Consider the following 15,000-nt stretch of genomic DNA (forward strand, 5'->3'; position numbering starts at 1 on the left):
GTTTTACAAAATATGGCTGTTTCGAATCGCCTGAAATAACCACCTCATATGAGCATAAAAACTTTTTGTTTTTCAAAATTGATTTTTTTCTTTTGTTTTGTTTTGTTTTTAGTTAGGCGTGTTTTGTATTTCGTATTTTAATATGCGCAATTGGAGGATCAATGGAAACCTGCCTGAGTGTCTGTCTTGATGTCTGTCTCTCTGTATGGTTGGAAAGAGGACAGGAATTATAAGACGAAGATTATTTCTGTGTGTGTGTGTGTGTGTGTGTGTGTGTGTGTGTGTGTGTGTTCAGGTGTGGCTCAGGGGATGATCACAGGTATCAGAGGTCTCTGTAACGGTTTGGGTCCGGCTCTCTACGGATTCATCTTCTTCCTCTTCAACGTGGAGCTCAACGACATGCAGCAGGCAGGAAGACCCACACAGAACACGGAGGTACACACACAGATCACAGAGGCACACACACACACATACACAGATCACAGAGGTACACACACATACACAGATCACAGAGGTACACACACATACACAGATCACAGAGGTACACACACACACACAGAACACGGAGGTACACACACACAAACACAGAACACGGAGGTACACACACACAAACATAGAACATGGAGGTACACACACAGATCACAGAGGCACACACACACATACACAGATCACAGAGGTACACATACACATATCACAGAGGTATACACATATCACAGAGGTACACACACACAGATCACAGAGGTACACACACACAAACACACACACACACACACACACAGATCACTGAGGTACACAGACACAGATCACAGAGGTACACACACAGATCACAGAGGTACACACACACACACACACACACACAGGCAGTCAGCCGTCGTTAACCGGCCCGTTGTCTCTCTCCGTCTGCAGCGCTCGCTGATCCCCGGCCCTCCCTTCCTGTTCGGAGCGTGCGCCGTCTTGTTCGCCCTCCTCGTCGCCATCTTCATCCCCGAGCACCACAGACTCGCTGATGTCAAGACCTGCTCCTCCCGCAAGTCCAGCGGCACCTCCTCCGCCGCCGCACACGCTCAGAGCACCAGCCCTCTGGCCACGCCCACCAGCGACGCTGAAGATATAGAGCCGCTCCTGCAGGACAGCAGCATGTGACTCACAGCCGGCCAATCACGGAGCACCGTCGGGTAGCCCCGCCCCCTCCAGAATCACTTTTATTTTATTTTTTACTTTTTTAATTTCTTCAGATTGTTGAGATAAAGAGTCGGAGCGCGTTCGGCGGCAGCCACACTGACATTTATTTATCCCGTGTGACTCGTTCACCGCCGTCTGTCTGTCGCTCAGAGAGCTGCTGTTTTTAACCAGTTTTGGTTTCTTTACGGTTAATTTCAGTCAAAGTGAAACAGCTTCTTCACGATTATTCTTTTTTAAATCGCAGCTTTTTTTCTAAATCCTTGTCATCGTCATGTCATGAAACTACTCATTTAACCCATTTTTATCTTTTCGTTTGTTTAAATTTCTGAAGCCACCTTTAGTACCTGGACAGGTGTGCTTTTTCAACCAAAGGGCTTAAAGTCTCCCATCAGGCCGTGCTGCAGGCGTCCGCGTGTTCATGCAGAATCCGTGTTTTTGGTTGATGACGGAGGAAATATGTGTTCAGTGTGTGTTTATGTGTTTGGCCTTCAGTCGTTATCACAGTTGTCTCATCCGAACGCAGTTTTGAGGTCTTGATAAGGTCACCGGTCTGTCTGTCGTCAGCGACTCCGTCAGTCTGTTTACAAACAAAAAATCTCGTTAATCACGTCCTCGCGTTTCTTATTATTGACGCTGCGTGAGGAGGATTTTAAACATTTTAAATTTGCCAAAACGTGTCAGAACGAAAACGGCCGACAGAGTCGCACTCTGCGGAAACTGTCACTTATTTTCTTTGCAGTTCTTTGAATTACTATGTATTATGCTAAAGTGCTCTGCAGTACTTTGAATTCGTCTGCAGCACGCTGAAGTATTTGGAAATACTCTGAAGTATTCTTAAATACTCTGAAGTATCCCACAGTACTCCGCATTACTCCAATGTATTCTTTAGTACTCCAAAAAAAACTCTGCAGTACTCTACAGTACTCAGAAATACTCTGAAGTATCCCCACAGTACTCTCTGCATTACTCTGAAGTACAAAGCAGTACATTGAAGTACCCTGCAGTACTCCACAGTATGCTGCTGTACTCTGTAATACTCCACAGTACGCTGCAGTACTCCACAGTACTCCGCAGTACTCTGCAGCACTCTGCAGGACTCCACAGTATGCTGCAGTACTCTGCAGTACTCCACTGTACTCCGTGTCACTCTGTCCGTCGGTCGGCTGTAAAGTCGTCAGTCTGGTTGCCGTCTGAACTCTCTGATCTTCAGCTAACTCCACCCGGCAGGGCTGCAGAGGTCAGGAGGTCAAACGCTCCTCAACGTCTGGGACCAGCAGGAGCAGGAGGAGGAGGAGGAGGAGGAGCAGGAGCAGGAGCAGGAGGAGGAGGAGGAGCAGGACCAGGACCAGGACCAGGACGAGCAGGAGGAGGAGCAGACGTCGAGTGTCCTGAAAACTGCAGACTTGTTTTAACTGAAACTCGTCAGCAGGACAGAGACGTTGGGGAGAGGAAGGTGAAGTCAGAGCTGCTCGGTATTGTGGGATATGACGGTGGTCGGAGCTGGAGGTCATGTCGCCCGCAGGAGGCGGCAGCGTGGTCGTTTCTCCGTGGCTTATCTTCAGGCTCTAAAAGTGCACCTCCTCCTCCTCCTCCTCCTCCCGCCTGGCGCTCCCAGCAGGTCCAAATAAGCAGTCCCGATGTATTTTAAATGTTTCCGATCTTCATCTGTTCTCGCCGTCTTCAGCCTAAACTTTAAAACCACAGAAGAAGAGTTCGTAGATGTTTGAGAACCGAATGGTGCCATTCTTCTTCTTCATCTACTTGTTTTGCGTTTCTTTTGTTGGTAGTTGTTTTAAGAGGTTAAACCGGGTCGTTCAAAAAACAGACTCCGCCTCCCCTCATCAGTCTGTCGCCGTACGGTCAGACCTCGCCTCTCACCCAGTGCATGCTGGGGCGGTAACCCTTTATGATGATATTTTATTCGGCTGGTTATTTTTAGATTCATTTTTCTTTTTTTCTCTTTCAGAGAAATACGGAAGCCGAGAAGGGCTGCTCTTGTTTTTTGTTTTTTTTTCATGTTAAGATCACAAGTTAATTATTTTTTTATCTCGAGATAACGAAACCAAGATTTTCAGCTCAAATGACGTAATTTCAGCAAACAGACAGTTATGAATCGTCCCCGACAGTCTAAATCAGGCCATCAGATGAACTGGACGTTCTTTTTAGGGTATAAATATAAATATCCTGCAATCTCCAAAAAAATGAATTTATTTTTTGTGACAAATTATCTGATTATTTTGAAAAGTTGGTCTTTTTTTTCTCGAGAATCAACATGGATGAACTTGTTTCGGTAAGAAAACGAGCTTTATATCAAAAGCATAATTATCTTGTGACCTTAGAAAACGGAACTTCTTTTCTCATGAAACATTTTCTTGTTATCTTGAGAAATTGTTTTCTAGAAAATCCAAATAGATTATCTTGTTTTGGCGAGAAAACGAGTTTTACACGTGACCTGGATGAAACAAAAGTTCCTCCATTGGGACAAATGAACTCGTTATTTTACGAAATCTGCCTTTTGTTTGCTCAAGAATCAACATAAAGCAAAAAAACGAGCTTTTTCTGGGGACAATAATTAAGTCGTGACCCTGAGAATCCAGAATTTCTTCTCTCACAGTAAATTAGTTTGTCTTGAGAAATCTGCCTTTTGTTTTCTCGAGAATCGAAAAAAAATTTCTCTGTTTTTGCCGAGCTAAGATACAAAACTGCTGTTAAAGAACGTGCAGATGATGTTTCGTGAATCCATCACTGATCCTCCGTCTGTTACTGATTACTGATTACTGATTACTGATCTCAGATTACCTCCTACCATGCTGCGTTCAAGTTCAGGCTGATGTGTGGGAAATATTAGTTTCTGACGGGGGAAGGTTGCTGTTACAGATCTCCGCTCATAGTTTAACCCCTGAAAACTGAGCGAATTGGTTTGATTTCTTTAAAAAACACAGCAACGAACAAGAAATTATCCTAAATTTAGCCTGAAATTATTTTAAAAAATACACAGAAATTACCTGAAAATTGTTAAATTTAAAAAAAAAACAAAGGGGAAAATGATTCACAAATATTTCTTAAAGGAGAATAAATGAGAATAAAATAACTGAGGATAATTTTTTAAACATAATTTTAAATATATCATTATTATTATATGATGTTTTTTTAAATTCTAAATCTACTAATTTCTTGCAATTTGTTGACCATTTCTCACCAAGTGACTTATCGCTGGTTTTCCATTGCTTTTATAGGAAATTGTTCCAGTTTGCTCAGAGTTCAAAGGGTTAAATACTTTTTCTCCAACATGAACCTGAACGCAGCATCAGAGTCGTCACGGCTACAGAATGACGCAGTCATGACGCTGACAATGGTGATGGTGATGGTGATGATGATGATGATGACGATGATAATGATAATGATAATGATGACGGTGATGATGATGATGACGATGGTGATGATGATGACGACAGTGATGGTGATGATGACGACAGTGATGGTGATGATGATGATGACAGTGATGGTGATGATGACGGTGATGATGATGATGATGACGGTGATGATGATGATGACAGTGATGGTGATGATGACGGTGACGATGATGACGGGCAGCTTGATGAAGCACAGAGTGGAAATCTTAAAGATTTCTGAAGTTCACATGAAAACTTCTCGTTCTTGTTTGAGCCGGAGGTCCGTCAGCTCGATACACTTTTGCTTTTTTTAAACCAGACTTTAAATTTGATATTTCCCTCAGAGATGATGTCAGAAACAGGAAGTTTGGCCTGCAGTCTATTTTTCTACGGTTGGTCAGAAGCCCCGCCGAGTCGTTACTCAATGTCCCAGAATCCACTGCGGTGTTACGAGCGGCGTCCTGTTTGCTCCGATTCTGTTTCTGGTCTTTATGCTGCTGCTGCGTTCACGTCTCATCGGAAAGTTTCACGCAGACGAAACTCTGCCGATGAATTCAGCTGGAGATGTGATCATTAATACGGTGGTTCCCAACTCGTGGTTCGCGGTCCAGAAGAGGGTCACGGGCACATTCTGAAAAATGTACCCGTGACCTCCAATATGATTTCAAAGAGAAGAACGGAAACACTGTTGCTTTCTTTAATGTCTGAAAAACATGTTAATATATTTTTATTTTAAAGTGTAATAAGTTAAAGTAAATAAGTTTATATGAAATGTTTCAAACGACGCTCAGATCGAGTCGTCTGAGGCGGAGTTTAACTTTCCGATGAGACGTGAAGCGACGTCACCACTGACGACCGAAGCTGTTTGTGCGTCAGCGCTCGTTACTGAACCGATGATAGTTTAGAGACTTATGCAGTCAGACATCCCTCCTCCTCCTCCTCTTCCTCCTCCTCCTCCTCCTCCTCCTCCTCTTCTTCCTCCTCCTCCTCCTCCTCCTCCTCCTCTTCCTCCTCCTCTTCCTCCTCCTCCTCTCCTTCTTCCTCCTCCTCCTCTTCTTCCTCCTCTTCCTCCTCCTCTTCTTCCTCTTCCTCTTCCTCCTCCTCTTCCTCCTCCTCGTCTTCCTCCTCCTCCTCCTCCTCATGTACATGATGCAGAACATTCGCTGATTGCTGCACTTTAATTTCTGAACGTGTGCCTCGAATCATTCTTCATGTTCATATCTGTTTTTATATAGAAACAAAGAGACGCTGAACGACGTCTTCGTGTTGTGCATTTGCAGTCGTTTTCTTTTATCTAATTAAGAACATAATTTTGAATAATATCTATGATAATAATAAGAATAATAAAGAGAAATGTATGGAATTTGAAACTTGGACCTATTTGTTTTTATTCTTATTTAGTTTGTGTGTGTGTGTGTGTATATTTGATTTACTGATTACTTTGTTTTATTTACGCACTAACTATCAAACTAGGCCAGTGATCAAACCTTAAAGAACTAGTTTGAAATGTATTTTATAGTAATTGTTTTGGGGTCTTTTTTGAATAGACAAATAAGGAAATGTTGAAAACATTTTCACAAACACTTTTTATTAAAATTTAAAAAATCTTTTAGAATAAAAACAGGCACAGCCACACTTTTCAATCAAAGCTTCACACTGAAAATTCAATTACACAACAAATAAAAATATAAAAATAAAACTTTTTTTGGATATGCAGAAACTGGTGGAAAATAAAATCACGTGTTTTTAATAATTTGTATTTACAGATTTTTCTCGCTAAAATTCATATCCATCATTAGATTTTTTTTTGGAAGAAGAATCAATGATTAAATTCATTAATGCATAATAAACTGAATAAAATCGATAAACATTTTTTAAACGTAAATTAATTTCTCTTTTATTAAAAAACTGTTTCAGCCTTATTTTCTGTTTGGTCACGTTTATATCCTCAACCATTAAATCCAGTTTATCCCAAATACAACAAAACAAAACAAATCCAAAATCACTGTAACTACGTGTTCATGCTCGCTGACAGAAAAAACAGCGCGGTGATGTTTTCTACCTGATACACAAAGATAAACATCTCTTCTTTTTTTGTTTGTGAACGCAGAGCTTATGATGTATATTTATTGTATGCCAGAGTTTATAATTACACAATGAACTTTAGTTTACATAAACTGTTCAAAGGTTGGAAATCTGAATTTGGAATGAAAAGTAATTTTTAAAATGCAAAAAATCATCCAGCACACATAAAATGTATAAATTTTCTCAGCAAGAGTAACGGAAACCTTCAGTCATTCAAACATCTTTATACTCTGGAAGTTTTATTACTGCTTAGGGAGGGAAAATTAGATGAAATGTTAAAAATGATTTATTTTTTTTAAATAAAAGAACAAAGTCAAAATTATGATCTATGAAGACAAGATACTGAGAGAGTAAAAACTGATGTTTGTTTTTTTATATTTGGCTTTTTCCAGTCACCTAAAATACCACCTCATGCCAGTGTGAACACGCTTCTGTGATAAACGGGACATTTCTCAAAGCTGACGTGTTTCCATCGGGTGTATTTTATATTCACAATATCAGTGTGTGCAGTTTGAGGGTGGATGGAAACCTGCCTACCTTTACTATCTGTAAGTGCTTTTAAAACCATTCCAGTTTGTATTTCAGATATTTATCACACGAAAAACAGAACTTTGTCAATCTGCATTTCCGTTTTTTACCTTTGCTGTTTGGCCAAAATAATAATAAAAACATGGTCATAAAGGTGACTATAATTTAAAAAATGTCTGGTACTTTTACACCTAAATATGGGTTTTGACACATACTGTAATAATATTTTTATTAAAAGGCTGAATAACAGCTTTTGTCTCAGTGGTTCATATGGAGCTCCACAAGGTTCAAGTTCGGATCCACTTCTGTTCAGTTGATTTCTCCTCTGATGTGTTTGCACGCCTGCAAATTTATCAATTAAAATCTCAATTTAACTGAGAAAGTCAGCATTATGATTAACCATCTGTAAATTATTTTAATGACATACAAGTTTGTATTTTAGATATCTATCACAAAAAGAGTTTGGCCAAACAAAAAATAACTGGTCATAAAGGTAACTATAACTTTTTCATTTACATGCTTGTACTTTAACACCTAAATGTAGGTTTTGACACATACTATAATTATATTTTTACAGGTTAGATAACAGCTTTTGTCTCAGTTTCATTTGGAGTTCCACAAGACTCAAGTTTGGGTCCTCTGCTCTTCAGTTAATTTCTCCTCTGATGTTTTTGCAGGCCTGAAAATTCATGACTTAAAATCTCATTTTTAAAGAGAAAGCTGACTTATTGTTTCATGATTAACTGATCAGGTGGTTCTGTCTTCTTATGTGGACGCTGATTTAACAGGAGTAATTTAATTTTTTAACCTGAGTTTTTATCTGTTTTGCTGTGATCCATCCATGACTCAAACTGTTTTATGATCTATCTTTTCTAGTGCTGCTTTAAAAAGTGCTTCTTTTTACGACGGCTCACATGGACAGACTTCTTCATCCTCCTCTTCCTCACAGCAGGCAGGAGATGGACACCTTGGTGGTGGCTTCAGGTATGGTGTCTGGTGAGGGACATACAACATGTTTCATTTGATCGTCTGTCATCAGTTGAGAAATTCTGGATTTCGAGCCAAATATCAAATCAAATCTACTTTATATAAAATGTATTAACTATTGCCACTTTTATTGTTGTAAAATCCCTCCAATGTATCTAAACAACAGCTAACAAAAACAAATACATTTAGCATCATATTTTCTTTACCTTTTAATGGGAGTTGGTATTTTGCCTACAGTAAAAATTTAACACTTCCTCCATAATTTTTTAATATGCTGCAGTTTCTTTATAATATGGAGCCTCATAATGACATTATAATCATGACAGTTCGCCTTCTGTTAACCCTTTAAACCTGGAGCAAATTAGCTTGAATTCTTTCAAAAACATGGAAAAAAGGCAATGAGAAACAAAAAAAGAAATTAGCAAAGACTAAGTGAAAAAAAAAGACAAACTAAAAAAACACAAAGAGATTATCTGGGAAAACTGCTTTAAAATGATGAATAAAAATGATTTTGTAACATGATTTTAAATATGTAGCTATGATTAATATATTTTTCCCAGCATTTTTAAAATAATTTTCTTAATTTCTCAGTTTCTTGCAATTTTTGGAAAGGTGCACAAGAAAAGTAATGTCACTCCAGATTTCAAAGGGTTAAAGATTTTTTTTTTTAGGAAGTCTTAGTTTTTGTCACCTCTGTCCTTCAGTGAGTCGATGTAGGCCTCAATGAACTCCTTCTCTCCGCTGTCCTTCTTCACCTCCTCCTTTCTTGGCTGGTTCCACCTCCTCTTCTTCTTATCCCTCCTCTTCTCTTCTTCCTTCTTCTTCTTCTCTGCGTTCCCTCGGTTGTCGTACAGTCGGATAAATCTGCCAGGAGACATTTGATCAGCCAGCAAAAACAACACATGATCTGTGTGCTTGATGTCGGCGTGTTTTGGGGTTTTTTGTACTTGATGTCGGGGTTTCTGCACAGTTTGGTCGGGATGCAGTTGAGCTCGTCGCCACTGACGACGATCATCCTGAGCGTGGAGATTTGGGTGAGACAGTGAGGGAGGTAGGTCAGGTTGTTCTTGTGGATTAACAGAGTGACCAGCTGCTCCAGCCTGCACACACGAACACACACAAGGCATTTTATATTTCATATCTACACACACAATTAGTTTGTCTGAATTTAAGTGCTAATTTGTAGAGCAGATCAAAGCAGACATTTCCAGGAGAACCTCTGGATCATGCTGTTGTAGCTCGGAGCGATCAGATCTCAGGTGACGATGACGTCATCACTTACCTGTCCATGTCCTGCGGCAGGTCGGTCAGACTGTTGTTGCTCATGTCCAACAGCTGCAGGCGGCTCATCCTCAGGGCGCAGATGGGGATCGAGACAAACCTGTTCTCCGCGATGTCCAGGTGAACCAGCTGCTTCAGGCTGCTCAGCTAACACAGTGACATCATCATCATCAGCACAGTGACATCATCATCAGCACAGTGACATCATCATCAACACAGTGACATCATCATCAACACAGTGATGCCTGATCTGAGGACATTAAGACTGACACCACCCTCACGTCTCCGTTAAAAAAACACTCTTTCTAAGGTAACGAAAACCCACTGATTCTAATTTTCATCTGATTATACATTAAAGTAAATGCACAGATTATATTATATTCACTTTATGACAATATATTCCCCTAAATCCCGCACACTGGACCTTTAACAATTTGAAATGTGCCTCTACGTCAGTTTCTTGTGTTACGTTTGGAGGCCTTTAGTTTGATTTCGTTAGATGAAAGCTTGGCGAAAAAAGGCAACAAGCAACTTGGCAAGAGTCGAACAAATTGAGAGAAAGAAAGAAGAAAGAAATTTAAAAAAAAAAAGATGACAAGAAGATGAACTAAAAAAATGTAAAGAGAGAAAAAACAGTAAATATTCGAAGATAATTATTAAAAAATACTTATTTCATTTATTTACATTCACATTTTTAGCATTTTTTTCCAAACCATTTATGTTTTATGTCATTATTATTATTTTTATTTTATTGTAAATATTTTCTCTTTTTTAGCTTTTTTTTTGCCTTTATTTGACCAGAAAGCTTAAGCATGCAAGTGGGAGAGAGAGAGTATGACAAACATCACAGTGCTGAGGTCGGAGTCAAACCCACGGTCTCTGCAGCAAGGACGTAGCCTCTTTACGCGGGTCCCTCTAGGTAACTTTCCTGTAGCTTTTTACTAATTGCTTGCTAATTTCTTGTGAAGTTCCTCATTGCCTTTCTTTTGTGTTTTTGACAGAGATTAAGCCAATTCCTGCAGGTTTCGAGGGGTTAATGAACTGAGCACTGACACCACCGCAGGCTGTGTCCGTCTCATGTTCTCCGTCTCACCTCAAACGGCAGCTCGAACAGGTTCTGGTTTCCCGTGAGTTCGAGTCTCTCCAGGTTCTCACAGTCTCCGAGTTCTGGAGGGACTTTGCTCAGACGGTTGTAGCTGACGTTTAATTCCCTCAAACCCGTCAGTTTACCTGCCAGCCGAGCAGAGCGTTTGTTCTTCAGCGACACAAATCGATTTAGCACGCTGAATGAAAACACATTAACTTAATGAATCTTATGTTTTGTCCTCACCGATCTCAGGCGGCAGCTCGGCGATGGCGTTTTTGGGGATCTCGAGGACAGAGAGCTGGGTGAACAGAGGCAGGTAGTCAGGCAGCCGGCCAATCTTTGTCCTGCTGATGTGCCACTCCTTCAGGTAGGTCATCCACTGCAGCTCCCTGGGGAAGTCCTGCACACATATCCACTCATTACCTGATGCTCTCTTTCATGTGAACCTTGCAGAACCTGTTAGCTTACCATCCACTGATCTCCGTCCAGCTGGAAGACCAATTTGCTCTGATCCGGATCTTTCTCATCCTGCTGGTCTTTGTGATCCTGTTGCTCAGATTCTGACAGATAAACAGCAAAATAAACAAATACACAAGAACCCATTGTTGGAAATAATAGATATGAAACAGCAAGTCATTAGTGAAAAAAAGACACAGAACAACACATCTTTGGTGAATAAAAATATAAAACACGCTGTCAGCAAATAAAGAAATAAAACAATACATTATCAGCAAATAAAGACATAAAACATCACATCATCAGCAAATAAAGACATAAAACATCACATCATCAGCAAATAAAGACACAAAACATCACATCATCAGCAAATAAAGACACAAAACATCACATCATCAGCAAATAAAAATATAAAACAATACATAATGAGCAAATACAGACATAGAACAACACATCATCAGCAAAAAAAGACAACTCAACTTAACTACGCTCAACTCATGAAATTCCATATCTTTGTCAGGTGACCTCTGCGTCAGACACTAATCAACAGAGACTTTGCAGCAGCAGGATAAGCAGACGTGCAGCAGCAGTTTCTAATGCAGCAGCGATATTGTTGTATAAAGGACAAGAAAAGTCTGTAAAGGTTGGTGGGAGTGAAGCTGAATCAGTCAAACAAACATCACTGTATCATGTGTAAAAACAAAAGTCAGCTGAGTTATTAAAATATCAACTCGGTGTAATAGTTTGTGTAGCATACGATGCTAGTGATGTATGTTATATGATGTACGTGACACAATGTGACATGATGGTCTTATTTTGAACCTAACCATGACATGGTTGTGTTTCATGTGAGTTCAAAGATTATTTTGAAAAAGAGTGTATGCAAGCAGAAACTGAATGTTTCCTGTGAAGACAGAAGATTATTTTGAAATGAGACGATGCGTATAACCAGCTTAAAAAGACATGCCGTCTTTCAATGTCCAAAACAGACGCAGGGGGTTGCCCAGTGCATCACATTTTGGCGTGATGGACCACTGACCAACTCTTGTAAAGGCACTGGACTATAAACCAGAAGACCGCTGTGCTGTATCAGTTTGTAAAGCGATATTAGGAACTCTAATATCCTCTGATTCGCCAAAACTGTTACCAGACAACGTTCACCTGCTGCAGGTGCTACAGGAGCAAACATGGTGTCATCCTGTTAAGTTCGAATGCATGTAAACAAAGTACGACACACGGCCCCAGATACGCACTGAGTGATGGATGTGTACCTGTACACGGTTGTATTTTAGATGTCAGGGTTGATCTCTCCAGGTAGTGATGCAGCAGGTTACGTTCGGTGTTCTTTAGTGATTTGCAGTAGATTCGATACTGCCACTGCTGGTCGATCCTAAAGACACACAGAGAGAAAGAAAGACTGTTAATGAACATGATCTTTGGCTCCATTTTAAAGTCAGATTAAATTTCAGACAGACTGGATGTTTGTTTTCGAAACATGTGACCTTCCTGCTCACTGTGGAGACGCTGAGCTGATGTTTGGGTATAAATAGAAATCTGTGTGTTCATGTGGCTAAAATCAGCCTCACTGTTCGTGACTAACAACAGTCAGCTGTTAGTGCGTCTGTCTCTAACGGACATTCAGTGGGTTTTTCCTGAACTTTGATACTAACTTGTACCCGTGTCCCACGGGGATGTGTTCACAGAGACGAGATTGGAAAACTTTAAAAGTACGTTCAGATTCCCCTGACGTATCTGTTTTTTTCATTACTGTGTGGTAACCCTGTAAACCTCAGGGCTTTATGATCATGCTTATGTTTTTGGGAGGGAATTTCTTCAAATTTGGCATAAACGTCCACTTGGGCTCAAGAATGAACTGATTACTTTTAGTGGCCAAAGGTCCCTGTTACCTTACGTCAGACTCATTCCCTCCAACATTTTATCACTTGGACTCAATGAGGAACTGATTAGAAGTTGGTGGTCATAGGTCAAAGGTCACTGTGACCGTGCATCAGTCTCCTTCTGTTGAACATGATAGTCTAAGAAGGCCTCGAGGGGATTTCTTCAAATGTGGCACAAACGTCCACTTGGGCTCAAGAATGAACGGATCAGAATTTGGTGGTCAAAGGTCATTAAACGTGTTTTTGGCCATAACACAAGAATTCATTTGCTAACTGTGATGAAATTTCACACAAACGTCTGACAGGATAAAAAGATGAAGTGATGATGTTTTATATACAAAAGGTCAAAGATCGACTTCACGGCGGCGTCATGTTTTCTGAGATATTTACTTAAGTAAAAGTAGAAGTACCACAGTCTATAAATACTCCATTACTAGTAAAGATTACTTTGGGAGGGCGCTCTTCTCGATCCTCTCCTTCTCCTTCTTCTGTCTCTGTCTGTACTTCCTCACCCGGACCTCCCAGATCCCCCTGATCAGAGAAAGGTCGCCCACCGGCACGTCCAGCCGCCTCCCCGGACCCATCTCTGCTCCTGCAGGAGGAGGAGGAGGAGGAGGAGGAGGAGGAGAAGTGGATGAAGGACTTTGTTTTAAGAGGCGTAAGTGTTTTCAGTTTTAGTAGTGTTAGGCTACAGTAGACCTGTATGTCAACTTCGTATTCATTTCTGTGAAGAAAACTACATAAATGTGTTGATTTTAATATCAAAAATATATTATTATTATTATTATTATTATTATTATTACATTTAAAAGATATACATTTTTTGGAATAAATCACACAGGATACAGACTGTGAAAATCTAAACAAAGGCTTTTTTCACAGAGCCTTCACTCTGAAAAACACCCTCATCCTCCTGTAGAAAAGTACGCTTAATACTATTCTCTTTTAATACTACAGTTAGAACAACCTCATTTTTATGAGTAATTAACTTAAAACTTGTATTCATAACTATGGTAATCGTAAGTTCATTATGTGCTATAGTGCTATTATTCTAAACACAAGTTTTTAAGTTGCTTATACATAAAATTAAGTCGTCCCAACAATTTTTTTCACATTATTTTAAAGAAATTTAAAATTTCTTTTGTTAAAACAACCAAAAGAGCTAAAAGCAATGGCCAAACATCACAGGGAATGAACAATGAACCTGTTCAAATAATTTAAAAAAATAAACAAATATTAGGCCAAAAAAGTAAAAATACACACAGTACACACAGAGAATTTTTATTAATTTATTAATAATTAATTATAATTGATTTCAATATAAGAATTTTAATTTTAACATAGGAATTGTCATATATCATAATCAAAGAAATAGAAAATTTTAAAATGTCCTAACAAAATCAGAAAACATCTCTGATTAAATCTTCGGAGGAAATAATCAGCTCAAAATTCATCCAAAAGGTTCGTTTTACACAAACTTCAGCTCGCTGAATGAGCCGTACGAGCAGCTTAAATGTCCGATCCTCAGAGACGTTTTAGCCAAGGCGAGCGGACATGTCGTCTCTGCTCTGTCTGACCTCTGAACAGCAGCCGTGAGTCTCAGCAGACGTTAACGTGACAAACGTGACCGGAGGGTCGTGTTTCTAAAGAGGCTGCCAACGTCGCAGCAGAGTCACGCAGGAAGGCTTTTACTGTGAAAAACGCAGAGCAGCTCAAGTTTTGGCGTTATCGTCCAAAATGACGGCGCTAAACGAGTCTGCAAACACAAACATGATTATTACTGTTAAACTGTTACTATCCCTACAGAGAAAGACCTTCGTGCTCAAAAGAGAGATGCTTTTTGTTTGGTTTGGGTTTGTTTAGTTCGTTTTATCGTCACAGAAAATGCTTCATTCAAAGTCAACAAAAACAAAATAAAGCTCATCTTGAAACTTGTACATTTTGTTAAAAAAATTCTGATATTCTCTGAGTTCAAAGGTTTAGATGTTTGTGAAAGGCACCTGAAAGCACGAGAAGGGTAACGGTGCTCCAGGTTTCAAAGGGTTAAATGTTTACATGCTAACACGCTACATGTGAGGAAAGAGGTGGAACTCGACTTCCCATG

General features: G+C 39.8%; 2 protein-coding genes across 2 annotated transcripts in view; one reads left to right on the forward strand and one right to left on the reverse strand.

Annotated features, from left to right (window-relative positions):
• Positions 1 to 5,944, forward strand: part of slc71a2b (solute carrier family 71 member 2b) — a 27,139-nt gene extending 21,195 nt beyond the window's left edge. Inside the window, exons 11-12 of the mRNA XM_088076067.1 lie at positions 296 to 435; positions 907 to 5,944. Coding sequence (XP_087932193.1) covers positions 296 to 435; positions 907 to 1,143 — 377 coding nt within the window. The 3' untranslated portion in view covers positions 1,144 to 5,944. The remainder of the gene's footprint in view (positions 1 to 295; positions 436 to 906) is intronic.
• Positions 5,945 to 6,687: 743 nt separating this feature from the next.
• The window catches only part of lrrc2 (leucine rich repeat containing 2), an 8,633-nt gene continuing 320 nt past the window's right edge, over positions 6,688 to 15,000 (reverse strand). The window contains exons 2-10 of the mRNA XM_088076068.1: positions 13,344 to 13,488; positions 12,270 to 12,388; positions 11,011 to 11,102; positions 10,786 to 10,942; positions 10,549 to 10,685; positions 9,457 to 9,602; positions 9,122 to 9,274; positions 8,866 to 9,038; positions 6,688 to 8,180 (exon numbers count right to left, since the gene is read on the reverse strand). Of these exons, the coding sequence (XP_087932194.1) occupies positions 8,131 to 8,180; positions 8,866 to 9,038; positions 9,122 to 9,274; positions 9,457 to 9,602; positions 10,549 to 10,685; positions 10,786 to 10,942; positions 11,011 to 11,102; positions 12,270 to 12,388; positions 13,344 to 13,480 (1,164 nt within the window). The 5' untranslated portion in view covers positions 13,481 to 13,488 and the 3' untranslated portion in view covers positions 6,688 to 8,130. The remainder of the gene's footprint in view (positions 8,181 to 8,865; positions 9,039 to 9,121; positions 9,275 to 9,456; positions 9,603 to 10,548; positions 10,686 to 10,785; positions 10,943 to 11,010; positions 11,103 to 12,269; positions 12,389 to 13,343; positions 13,489 to 15,000) is intronic.

This window comes from Plectropomus leopardus, chromosome 4 (assembly GCF_026936395.1).
Source record: "Plectropomus leopardus strain MGB_pleo_1.0 chromosome 4, ASM2693639v1, whole genome shotgun sequence".
NCBI lineage: Eukaryota > Metazoa > Chordata > Actinopteri > Perciformes > Serranidae > Plectropomus > Plectropomus leopardus.